The 12809-nt window shown below is 37.7% G+C and overlaps 1 protein-coding gene across 3 annotated transcripts in view; it reads left to right on the forward strand.

Moving 5' to 3' along the window:
* The window catches only part of GRID2 (glutamate ionotropic receptor delta type subunit 2), a 1526424-nt gene that overhangs the window by 1092532 nt on the left and 421083 nt on the right, over positions 1 to 12809 (forward strand). For all 3 annotated transcript variants that reach the window (XM_070452150.1, XM_070452151.1, XM_070452149.1), the window contains exon 9: positions 8889 to 8990. In XM_070452150.1, the coding sequence (XP_070308251.1) occupies positions 8889 to 8990 (102 nt within the window). The remainder of the gene's footprint in view (positions 1 to 8888; positions 8991 to 12809) is intronic.

Raw genomic sequence — 12809 nt, forward strand, 5'->3', positions numbered from 1 at the left:
TTATGATATTACTATAAATAGAGGAACTTGATGCTGTATTGAAAGGACATGAGCTAGCCTGGGGGTGGAGCAGACTGTCAGTGAAGATTTACCCCAGGCTGTAGCTGTTTGCATTGAGGTCTATAGGATGAGTAAGAGTGAATTCAGTAATTCACTGAAGAATGGCAGGCTTCTAAGATTCTTCCAATCAAGTAAGACTGTATGTTTAAAACCATTGATTACCAAATTTGACTAAACTTTGGAATGATCTTAGAAATTTTTGAAAAATGCTAATACCTGAAAATTGCCCAGAATTTTTGATTTGGGGCTTCCCTGGTGGCTTGGATGTTAGAGAATCTGCCTGCAATGTGGGAGACCCAGGTTCAATCCCTGGATCAGGAAGGAGGAGAGCATGGCAACCCACTCCAGTATTCTTGCCTAAAGAATCCCCATGGACAGAGGAGCCTGGCGGGCTAGAGTCGTGGGGCAGCAAAGAGTCAGACACGACTGAGTAACTAACACTTTCAGCACTTTCTGATTTATTTAACATGGCATATGGCTTTGGCGTTGGGATTTTTTTTTAACTTCTCAAGTGGTTAATCCTTAAGGCAGGAGGATTATGTCTAACTCAAGAAATTTGAAGTAAGACTAGTGATTGGAGTCCAGAGAATGAGAGGGAATGTGACATGACCTGAGACTGTGACTCTAAAATGTGACAAATCACAGAGGTCTTGATCGGTCACATTAGAAATTTAGTCTTTTTCTTGAGAAAAATAGAAAACTACAGAAAGATCATAGGAGAGGACATTATATCTAAATGTATGTTTATGTTTGCAGTGTAAAGATTGTAAAAGAGAAGCTATAAAATTAGCTTGGACTAGGATGGTGGCAAGGAGATGAAGTGAAATGGGTTTGAAAATTTTGTTTTGGTTTTTAAGGACTTGAATTGGCAGACTGGCAATAGATAGAGTATGAGAGATGATAAGACTGACTCCTTGGTTGCTGGCTAGTGGAACTGGTAAAGGTGAATTATGAGCCTACTCTTATGATATTTGAGGTGCCTTTGAGTTATCTAAACAGATAGTAAAGAGAGGGTAGAAAATAAGGATACATCTGGGCATGAGGTTTTAGGTTGTTTGGGAACAAAGATCTAAAGTGCAATAACTTTACATTAAATCATGCAAGTTCTATAAAAATAATTGTTTTACTGGTACAAAACACTATTGTAGAAGGCATTGGGCACCTGCAGATCATTAAGATGAGGACATAGGAAAGATTGACACATCTAATGTGGTTTTAAAATGAAGATCCCCTTTATTTATTTATTTTTTTTAAGATCCCCTTTAAAACATCTCAAGGTAGAATGGAATGAAAGAGAAGAAATCCAACCACCTTTATCAGATCATACTCAGTTCAGTTCAGTTCAGTTGCTCAATCGTGTCCGACTCTTTGCAACCCATGAATTGCAGCACACCAGGCCTCCCTGTCCATCACCAACTGCCGAAGTTTACTCAAACTCATGTCCATCGAGTCAGTGATGCCATCCAGCCATCTCATCCTCTGTCGTCCCCTTCTCCTCCTGCCCCCAATCCTTCCCAGAATCAGGGTCTTTTCTAATCAATAAGTGCCAAAATGTTATTTGGAAGAAAATTCTGATCAGAAAGAAAGAGAGAGCTAATTGACTTTCAGTATGGAGCAATTGTCCTGAAGAATCACAAAAATTGTCAGAGATACAATATTATATAGTTGAACACAGTATCAGATTGGGGATATTTTGGTTTTTATTCATGTCAAACTGGAATGCCCAAAAGGTAGAATAATAAAGAGGACAGCAGGAATTGTAATATATGCACTTCATTTATCAGATCTCTATTAGGACTAATCATGTACCAACACACCAAAGCTATGATAAGGAGTAGGACTACAACAGCAGACAAGGTAAGTGTTATTCAGGTTCAGAGTTTATTGTCTCCTATACTACTTAAAACAAGAAAAATAAAAGAGCCTGTTTATTTGAGAAAGTGTCCCTAGTTAGCTTTTGCAAAGGAAACCAGTAAAAAGGATGCCTTTAGTCAATAAGGTTAAGTAGCCATTTTATGGGATTGCATTCCCTGGGTGTTAGATCAAGTTTTAGAGTAGTGGAAATTAGGATTTAATTGTTCTGGGGTTAGGCAGGACATCAGAATTGTATATAGCTTCCAGGTAATGCTAATGTGCAGCCAGAGTTGAGAACCACACTTTTGAGGTATGTTTCATCACTGAAACAAGTGAGTGACTCCAGATGAGAAGGCTGGGAGAGGAATAAAAGCATGCTGATTAGACAGGAATAATAATAATGAACAATTCTCTAGTCTTTATGTGCCAGGAACATGTCTAAATGTTTAACATGTGTTAAGTCAGTTATGAGGAGTCATTTTTATTCTTCCCATTTGGGAGGGATCAGAGCCCCAGTGACCAGACCCGGCAAGTATCAGGGTAGGTCCTTGAGCACATCTGGTTCCGGAGTTCCTGATCTTAACTGCTATGCGATATTTTCTCTAAATATTATGTAATAGTAATTTTACACTGAGAATTATAAAAGAAGGGAAAACATATAGTAATGGCTGCTGGTGCTAAGTCACTTCAGTCGTGTCCGACTCTGTGCGACCACATAGACGGCAGCCCACCAGGCTCCGCCATCCCTGGGGTTCTGCAGGCAAGAACACTGGAGTGGGTTGCCATTTCCTCCAGTGCATGAATGTGAAAAGTGAAAGTGAAGTCGCTCAGTCATGTCAACTCCCCGACCCCATAGACTGCAGCCTACCAGGCTCCTTTGTCCTTGAGATTTTCCAGGCAAGAGTACTGGAGTGGGTTGCCATTGCCTTCTCCGATAATAATGGCAGAGTATCATTAAATCATCTTCCCTGGGGATTCAGAGGGTAAAGAATCTGCCTGCCATGCGGGAGACACAATCCCTAGGTTGGGAAGATCCCTGGAGAAGGAAATGGCAACCCACTCCAGTATTCTTGCCTAGAGAATTCCATGGACAGAGAAGTCTGGCAGGATATTCAGTCCATGGGATCACAAAGAGTTGGTCACTACTGAGTGGATAGAGATATAGATCATTAAACCAGTCAAATACCACTTGATGACTGGAAGTGGTTATAATGCAGCCATAAACACTTTTGAACTATATTATATATATATATTTATATAAATATACAAATAAATTCATGTATATGTTTAATATACATATTCCATGTTTATATTCTTAATTTATGGAAATCAGTTAACAAGTCTGTCTGTTGTACATGTACATTGTTACATAGTCCAGAAGTTTTTGTCTTCAGCAGCAGGCAGGGAGATATAAGCTGTGGAAACAGGTAATTTTTTTTTCTGACTTTTCATTTTCTCCTGAAGGAAACTCAAGTGCTAAGGCTATTCCATGTAATCTAAAGAATGACTCTTACTTCATGGTAATGACCAAGCTGTAGGAATAAAATCTTAGGAGGAAGTAATCATCCCCCAGTGAGCAAGTCTAACAAATCGAACCTATTTTACAGGTGGAAATACCATAAAGAAAAGTATCATTGGAAGGATTACTGACACACTGCATTTCTATGCATGTCAAAGAAAAAAATTCCAATTTAACTCTGTAAAGCATGTATCTGAGTCAACCTGCCATATGTATTTTTTTCTTACACTTTCTATCCCATTACAGAAATAATACCTACCAAATAATGCTGTGCATTTCCAAATGGCTGGCTTTCAGCTACTTTGCCCAGCTTTTGTTGTTCCCTCTTTTCCTTTGAAGGCTGAGAAAGCAAATGTAGTTTTTGGGAGTGCAAGGTCCCCAGTGCTGTGGATATTTTGTGTCCTGAAGCTACGGTGCTGTAACCTGTCTTGGCTTGTTGCCTATGAATACAGTGTAATACATGTAGGGGATTGTTTGGTATTCAATTAAGAGCTCTCTTAGCTCCTGTTATTAAAGCTACAAACTAGTGAGTGTAAAATTGAAGTTGAACAGTTCAGCTCTTTTTGACATTGAAACACTGCCTGAAAAGTAGTGATGTAAAGCCCAAGTCAAATGTCACCCTTTAAAGCCCATGGAAAAACGAAAAGTGGAAACATTGACGGGAAAGAGTAAATGTCCAAAGCTTGGTCATCTCCTAATGACACAGTACGTAATGTTAGGGGCATGCTATTTGCTCATGCACATACATCAGCCAGTTTGTCGAACACAGATATTACATTGATTTGAACAGAAAGCTGCAAGGTTATTATTGCTAAAGCTTCAATGAAGGAAATAATTAAAGCATTAAGCATTTTAAGGTTTTGAAATGACTTTAGGCAATCACCAGAAAACACTATAGGAAATCGATATACTGTAATTGAAAGGAAATTGAATTGGTCTTTATTTTTTAATCCCTTCTAAATGTTCTCTAGACGGTCAGACCATGGAAGATAATGCATCTTGTTTTGCCATCAGCAGTGTGACTTTCTGTAAATCTCATGTGCTGCAGGGCCCACTTTTATTATTTAGAAAATGCTCAGCCAAATAGATTAGTAGGAAATTTTGTGTGCATTATCTTTGTTAGTCTCTGGCCTCATTGTTTAAAACAGAAACAACACAACCAGACAAAAACAACCTCTGAAGCAAAGTTAAGCTAAAAGCATTTCAAACAATGAGCCAGAGAAGCTGTTAGTTAAGTCTCACACTTAAACCTGAGTGAAATTCTAGATTCTATCTAACAATTTTCCTGTCAATTTTGCTCTGCTACAAGAGCTATGACCCACTGTAGAGACAAACTCAGTTTGGATCTGTGTGAACCTAACCCATTTTTATGGCTTATTATTGGAAGGAGTTTTTATAACCAAACAGAATAGCTTGAAGTGAATCTCAGGGAGAAGCTTGGATATGAACAGAAATTGAGGAATCTCAACCCTTGAGTAATCCTTGAAAAATCTGTATAAAATCAGCATTTCCATTATAGTGGAGTAATAATGATACCTTCATCATTTGGTGGTTTTGAGAAATAAATTAATCAATATATGCACAGCTCCTGTGGCTCAGACAGTAAAGCATCTGCCTACAATGCAGGAGACCCAGGTTCAGTCTCTGGGTCCGGAAGATCTCCTGGAGAGGGAAATGGCAACACACTCCAGTATTCTTGCCTGGAAAATCCCATGGATGGAGGAACCTGGTAGGCTACAGTCCCTGGGGTCACAAAGAGTCAGACATGACTGAGCGATTTCACTTTACAGATGATTAGTACGTACTGTTCACTACATGGAGATTTCCTGGTGCCTCAGCAGTAAAGAATCCACTGCAGTGCAGGAGATGCAAGAGACATGGCCCGATCCCTAGATCAGGAAGATCCCCTAGAGAAGAAAACGGCAACCTGCTCCAGTATTCTTGCTGGGAAAATCTCATGGACAGAGGAGCCTGGCGGGCTAACAGTCCATAGGGTTGCAGAGAGTCAAACATGACTGAGTGACTTGAGCATTCGTGCATGTGTACTATGTATGTGTTATAATTATTTTTGTAAAAATGATGATAATGGTGATAATTTCCCTTTTAAAAAATATCAATTAAGACTTTGGGATGGTCATGTACACACTGCTATATTTAAAATGGATAACCAACAAGGACCTACTGTATAGCACATGGAACTCTGCTTAATGTTAGGGGGCAGCCTAAGGGAATGGCAAAACACTCCAGTATCCTTGCCTGAAAGACCCCATGGTCAGAGATGCCTGGTGGGATACAGTCCATGGAGTTGCAAAGAGTTGCACATGACTGAATGACTAAGAACACACACATATGAAAAGCCCCAGTACCATGGCTGACACATAGAAAGTATTACAAAAAATGTTTTTTAAAAAAGCTCTATTCAATGTAGAAATTAGTATTAATTTCTTAATAATTTCTTTGTTATGACTGTGTTTATATGTGATATTCTTTATTTCTAGTTTTCCAGAGAGTCTGTATCCTGAATTTCTCTATGTCAAAATTCCATCTCTAGTTTTTGGTGACCACAGCTAACATTTAGCTAATATTAAGCATCAGAACAGGTGAATATGAAAGGATACCTGAGTTGAGTAAAAAAAGTTAACAGTTTTAAAATCTAGACTGCTTTCATTAAGAACAAGAACAACTTTTCAACTTTCTAAGTGCTATAATTCATAGACATGTGAAAAGGATGGCAAGAAAGAAGAAAGAAAACAGAAAGGTGAAAGAGCTTCATAAAGCAAAGGAGAAAATTATATGTTCTGTAGTATATATGAGAGAATCTGGCCAAACATTAAAAAAACTTCATATCAACTTATTGATCTGCCCACCATGCACACACTTGATATTAAAAATAAGCCTCCAAGGAAGGACTTTTATTGGCTCGGGTCAAACAACCAATTACTAACAATTGCTAAACCAGAGAGTCAGAGTCATGAAAAAAGTTGGGGGATGAAAAAGGGAAAGCAGTTGTCTAGGGATGAAAAAAGAAAGCAATTCTCCAAAGGGCGGGATGGGGTTAGTGGCCATGCATGGCCACTGGAAGAAATCAGTGTGAGTTAAAAAACAAAAAAAGTGAAAGACAGAGAGAGGAGAGAGAGAGAAAAGAAACATTTTATATATATATATATATATATATATATATATATATATATATAATAAACAAATAGTGTTTAAGTCACTGCCAAGGTCAGAAGATAAGGTATAGCCGCCTCCTCTACTTCCTCCAAGTGCTCTTTCATTATCAATATTTCAAACCCCCCAATACTAGAGTACTTTAGAACTTTTAAATCATTGACTGCATTTAGTTCTGTTTAAAGGACGACATAATTAAGAAGAAGCTGGAAATTATATATTTTTAGTTGTTTGTCCAAAGCATTATTGAAACAAACTGCTTATCAGGTTTTGTTGTTATTCCAGTAGTAAATATTTTGACTAGTTAATACACCAAAATGCTGTGTTCAAGTTGGCACTAACAAATGTAATTTATTTAGAAAAACTGTCAATAAGTTCATCAAACTTAAAAAATAAACTCCAAGGGAGAAAAAAAAAAAAACAAAACCCTGTGTTTACTTTGGCAGTTGAGATCCACTAGTCATGAATAAGATGATGTCCTAAAAGCTATTCATTTACTTAGAATTAGGTAATGTAATTGTAAAAGGTGGAGAGAGCAATGGAAATTTAGCTTTTCACTTTGTTTTAGATAGTTTTCCACCAATATCATTTGTTCTATGAAATTAAACTCTTCTTGAAGAAGTAACTAGAAAAAGTACACATCAATGAAAATAATTGAGGATTGACTGGTTGACCTCAGAAGAGAACAAAAACTCAAAAGAAATTTCATAAGGTTTTAAATTTGGCAAGAGGACTACAATATCTCTGATAATTAGACTTTCAACACATTTGGATTTGCTAATTGGATCTAGGTTCTAATTAGACTTTTATGTAACTAAAAATGACACATCATTGTATGAATTTAATGTGCTTTTACAGTTGAAACCAACAATTAGCAGCTTTTTCCAAATTATTTTAATACAGAAAAAGCTGCCTTTTGCTTACATGTGATAACCCCTTCTCTTAAGATATATTGTATACATTTTAGTTTTCTTAATTAACCGCCTTTTGAGGAGCTTAAAAAGAAACATGAGTTTTAATAGGAAGCACCTAAATTGTTTATTTGTGAGAAGACTTGCTGGGATATTGATGACTTCAGAAGCTTCAAACAAAATGCAATACAAGGAAATAATACAGTCTTTAACAGGAAGCAGCACGAATAACCAGGTGCCCCTATAAACCATTCAATTGATCAAAACAGTCTCTGAATATGACTAAAGTTCTGTTACATTTTTAAAGCATGCAAATATGGAATAAGTTCCCAAATGGGAAGGCTCATGGGGCTGGCATCAGGATTGATGGCATGGTGAAAGTGAAAGTGAAGTGGTCGCTCAGTCGTGTCCGACTCTTTGCGACCCCACGGACCGCAGCCCACCAGGCTCCTCCGTCCATGGGATTCTCCAGGCAGGAGCTCTGGAGTCGGCTGCCACTGCCTTCTCCAGGACATGGTATATCTTCCCAAAGTGTGTGTTGCAGCAGTCTCTGCAGCTTCACTTCTTGAGCAGTTATCTGCTAATTAAATCACAGCATCTCTCTTTCCTCCTTATTTTTGAATTGAGAGTCATCCATTTTTATCCCATTGGAATTTATAGGCAGTAATTTTAAAACTAGTAGCCCTCAGATTTTAATGTTACAAGAGATAACAACTACATAAGAATGTAAAATTACACCAGTACTTTGGAGAGCAAAGAGCAGTAAATCATTGCGAGACTTTAAGGGAAAGACTGCTGCCAAAATCTCCCGTGTAGATTGATAGCACTGACAAAAAAAGGCAAATTGCATTGTTTTATGTACTGTGGATATCTGAAAACAAAAAAGCCTTATACATGTTTTATTTTCCTCCAGTAAAAACTGTAACCTCTCTAACCACATTGAAAACCAGTTTTTTCCCCAATAAAAGCAATGTAAGATCTAATTAAAACCATTTAAACTGTAAGAAAATCTAACTTGTGCAGTAATTGATATATTAGAACAGGCATTATGCTAGAATTATATGTACTATTATTTTTCTAATTAGTGTATTACTGAGACTGAATTATTGTTGTATTTATAACTCCTCATTAAGTCAAATGTCTTCAGTGAGTCCCCTAAAGCCCGCTGGATAGTGTCATATGCCATATGATATTTAAAAGCAATAAATAGCATTTTTGATTGCTTCATTTGCTATTAAAAAGGAAAAACTGCACAGGACCTTTTCTGTTATCATTTATTCCAAGATTTATCATGCAGTTCTCTGAAAGATTTATATATAGGTGATTGGACTGTTCCTCAGGCAGAAAAGTGACCAAGCTATTTTATCTTTCAGCTTGGGTGCTGGAATCCTGTCACAGGGCTGAATGGGTCCCTGACTGACAAGAAACTGGAGAATAACATGCGTGGAGTGGTTCTACGCGTGGTGACTGTTCTGGTAAGTCTGATCTCAGCCTTGTGGTTTTGGCTTCTAATAGGTTATTTTATCCTTCAGTTCTTCATGTTTTATTAACTGATGTCACAATATTAAAAGAGCTTTTAGCAAATCCTAACTATGCATTGTATGGTACTTGTAGTGATCATATTTTCCAGCTTTCAATCTATGTGTGTCAGAATCGGGCTTTTACATACTTTTCCTTTAATTACAGTACTAATTTCATAACTTTCCTGGACAGCTTAGACCAGATTTCTATCCTTCTATGCTTTTCTACACATGATAAGATGGACTTCTCTCTCAGGCATCCTCTCACTGAATCTGATGGTCTGTGTAAATGAAGATAACCATGCCAAACAAGGGTGGATTTGATCAAACCCAGTACATTCAGTAACACTGAAACATTAGCAGACTAAGACAATACTTTCCTGGAAGTACCTACTTCAAAGTGAAGCTCATTCTATTGTATAGTAGTTATTTATTGAGTCTCAACTATATTTAAGCTCAGTACTAATCCCTGGGGACACTACTAATTAAAATGGACAGATATGATTCTGTTGTTTTGAGTTTATCATCCAGTGATTCTGTGGCTATTACATGGGATTATATGTGTGAGACATTTATTATAATTCCATTTTGTAGAAAAAGCAATAAATGGTAATTGTTATAATTATTCTATATATTATTATTTTCTCACATGATATATAAATAAAATGTTAGTAGAAATAGTCTTCAACAGCAAAATGCTCAAATTGGTGCTGTCTAAATAGCCATAGCCGTAAGGGATGAAGACATGCATTTTCCCTGCCTATCTCAATGTGTTTAACCTCATGCTACTTTATAATACATTTCAAAACCAAATAACCCATAGTCATTAACTTCAATTTTCTTCAGAAAAGCCCACTTGTTTTTAAATTTGAACAATTCTTTCTTATAGGCTAAAAAAATCACAGAATTAGTAAACATGAGAAGTGGTCTTTTTTGATGTGTTGATGCTAATTGAATGTTTATCAGGATTTATAACAGTGATGACTGCCCTTTGTACATTGTTTAATACAAATTAAGCAGACTCAACATAATTTCATTGTCTATAAGAAGGATCTGTGATATTCTCTATAAAAAGAAATTTAGACGATGAGTCTATCTTTACTTTTTGTGCCTATAGTTTATTTTTAGCTATTGTTTTAACAAGATTTTCATTGTTTGGCAAATAATTATATTATGAGTACTTGAAAACTTAATTGTACAGGTGCTTCTGTACATACTCAAAAGTGTAGCTATGCATTTTCACTGATGTGCTAGTATTTTTTAAAAAAGGTATTTAAAGTATTCAGTTCAGTTTAGTTCAATCGCTCAGTCGTGTCCGACTCTTTGCAACCCCATGAATGGCAGCACACCAGGCCTCCCTGTCCATCACCAACTCCCGGAGTTTACCCAAACCCATGCCCATCGAGTTGGTGATGCCATCCAACCATCTCATCCTGTCGTCCCCTTCTCCTCCTGCCCTCAATCTTTCCCAGCATCAGGGGCTTTTCCAATGAGTCAACTCTTCGCATCAGGTGGCCAAAGTATTGGAGTTTCAGCTTCAACATCAGTCCTTCCAATAGAACACTCAGGACTGATCTCCTTTAGGATGGACTGGTTGGATCTCCTTGCAGTACAAGGGACTCTCAAGAGTCTTCTCCAACATCGAAAGCATCAATTCTTCGGCTCTCAGCTTCCTTCACAGACCAACTCTCACATCCATACATGACCACCTGAAAAACCATAGCCTTGACCAGACGGACCTTTGTTGGCAAAGTAATGTCTCTGCTTTTTAATATGCTATCTAGGTTGGTCATAACTTTCCTTCCAAGGAGTAAGCATCTTTTAATTTCATGGCTGCAGTCACCATCTGCAGTGATTTTGGAGCCCCCCCCAAAATAATAAACTATAATAATCTTTTCTCTAGTGATTAACATGGAAGCTCAGGTGAAAACCACAATAAAAGAAAATATATGTGCTTTGCTTTTGCCTTGACATACATATTTTTAGGCAAGCTAACCTCATTTAATCATTAAATATATATCTAGTACTTACAGTATGATAGAGTTATTTGGCAATGGGTATAAGATGAATGACACATATACTTATGTGCATATTTATACCTCAAATTATACATAGATTTTTGCTGGGAGGTGCATATGTAATGAAACAGCTGAGATTTATTTAATACTAACTATGTGCAGACACCACCCTTATGGGTGAAGAGGAACTAAAAAGCCTCTTGACGAAAGTGAAAGAGGAGAGTGAAAAAGTTGGCTTAAAGCTTAACATTCAGAAAACTAAGATTATGGCATCTCGTCCCATCACCTCATGGGAAATAGATGGGGAGACAGTGGAAACAGTGTCGGACTTCATTTTTTGGGGCTCCAAAATCACTGGGGATGGTGACTGCAGCCATGACATTAAAAGACGCTTACTCCTTGGAAGGAAAGTTATGACCAACCTAGACAGCATATTAAAAAGCAGAGACATTACTTTGCCAACGAAGGTCCATCTGGTCAAGGCTATGGTTTTTCCAGTGGTCATGTATGAATGTGGGAGTTGGACTGAAGAAAGCTGAGCGCCGAAAAATTGATGCTTTTGAACCGTGGTGTTGGAGAAGACTCTTGAGAGTCCCTTGTACTGCAAGGAGATCCAACCAGTCCATCCTAAAGGAGATAAGTCCTGGGTGTTCACTGGAAGGACTGATGCTGAAGCTGAAACTCCAGTACTTTGGCAAAGAGTTGACTCATTGGAAAAGACCCTGATGCTGGGAGGGATTGGGGGCAGGAAGAGAAGGGGACGACAGAGGATGAGATGGCTGGATGGCATCACCGACTCAATGGGCATGAGTTTGAGTAAGCTCCAGGAGTGGGTGGTGGACAGGGAGGCCTGGCGTGCTGTGATTCATGGGGTCACAAAGAGTCGGACACGACTGAGTGACTGAACTGAACTGAACTGATGTGCAGATACTCTACTGAGTTGTTTTCATGTATGATCTTATTCAATCCTCATATTATTTTCAATAAATAAATAGTATTCTGATACCAAGAATCTGGTTGAAGGAACTGAGACATACAGGGTTGAAAAAAATGTGGATGATTTTACAGATAGTAAGTAGCAGAGAATTGAGATTCAAATCAAAAAAGTCATACTCTAGATCTCTTAACTTCTTCCTCCTTAACATTATATTTACTCCCTCTATTCCTACTGTGATAAGTGTGAGAATTGCAATAGCTATAGGATTTTCTTGAGAGGTAGAAATGCTTAACTCTGAATAAGATGAAAGTGAGTTTTACTGGGAAAGCTTCATAGAGCCAATTATTTTCAATTCATTTCTAGGCCAAGAAAAATGATTGCTATTTTGTGCATGAAATGGTATTGCCTCACACATTGTTAATACCTGCGTGCCCTATTCTAACCTTTGTGACGTGTAAATGATCCGTTTTCTTCAAGCTTAGCCCTGCACCGACCCTGAATGTGCTTAGTGAGAGGAGATATGGAAAGTCTGTTTCCCCAAAGTCTTCTGTGGTACAATATGGATTTATGAGTTAGGTGCCCAGTTAAGCAAAAAGTTGTTACACTTATTAAACTTCCTCAGTATACAGTCATTGTACTTAATAATTTTTCAGGCTTTCTGGTTTTTCCTGTAATTCCTATTTGAATGGAAAACAGCCATGACTTTCTTATTTATTTCCTACAAGACCCTTTCCAGGTGTAGCTCCTACTTATATGACCTTGCAAGCTTCTTCCACCCAACACTGAGAATCACTCTTCCCTAAGACCATGCAGCGACTT

Source organism: Odocoileus virginianus, chromosome 21, assembly GCF_023699985.2.
Source record: "Odocoileus virginianus isolate 20LAN1187 ecotype Illinois chromosome 21, Ovbor_1.2, whole genome shotgun sequence".
NCBI lineage: Eukaryota > Metazoa > Chordata > Mammalia > Artiodactyla > Cervidae > Odocoileus > Odocoileus virginianus.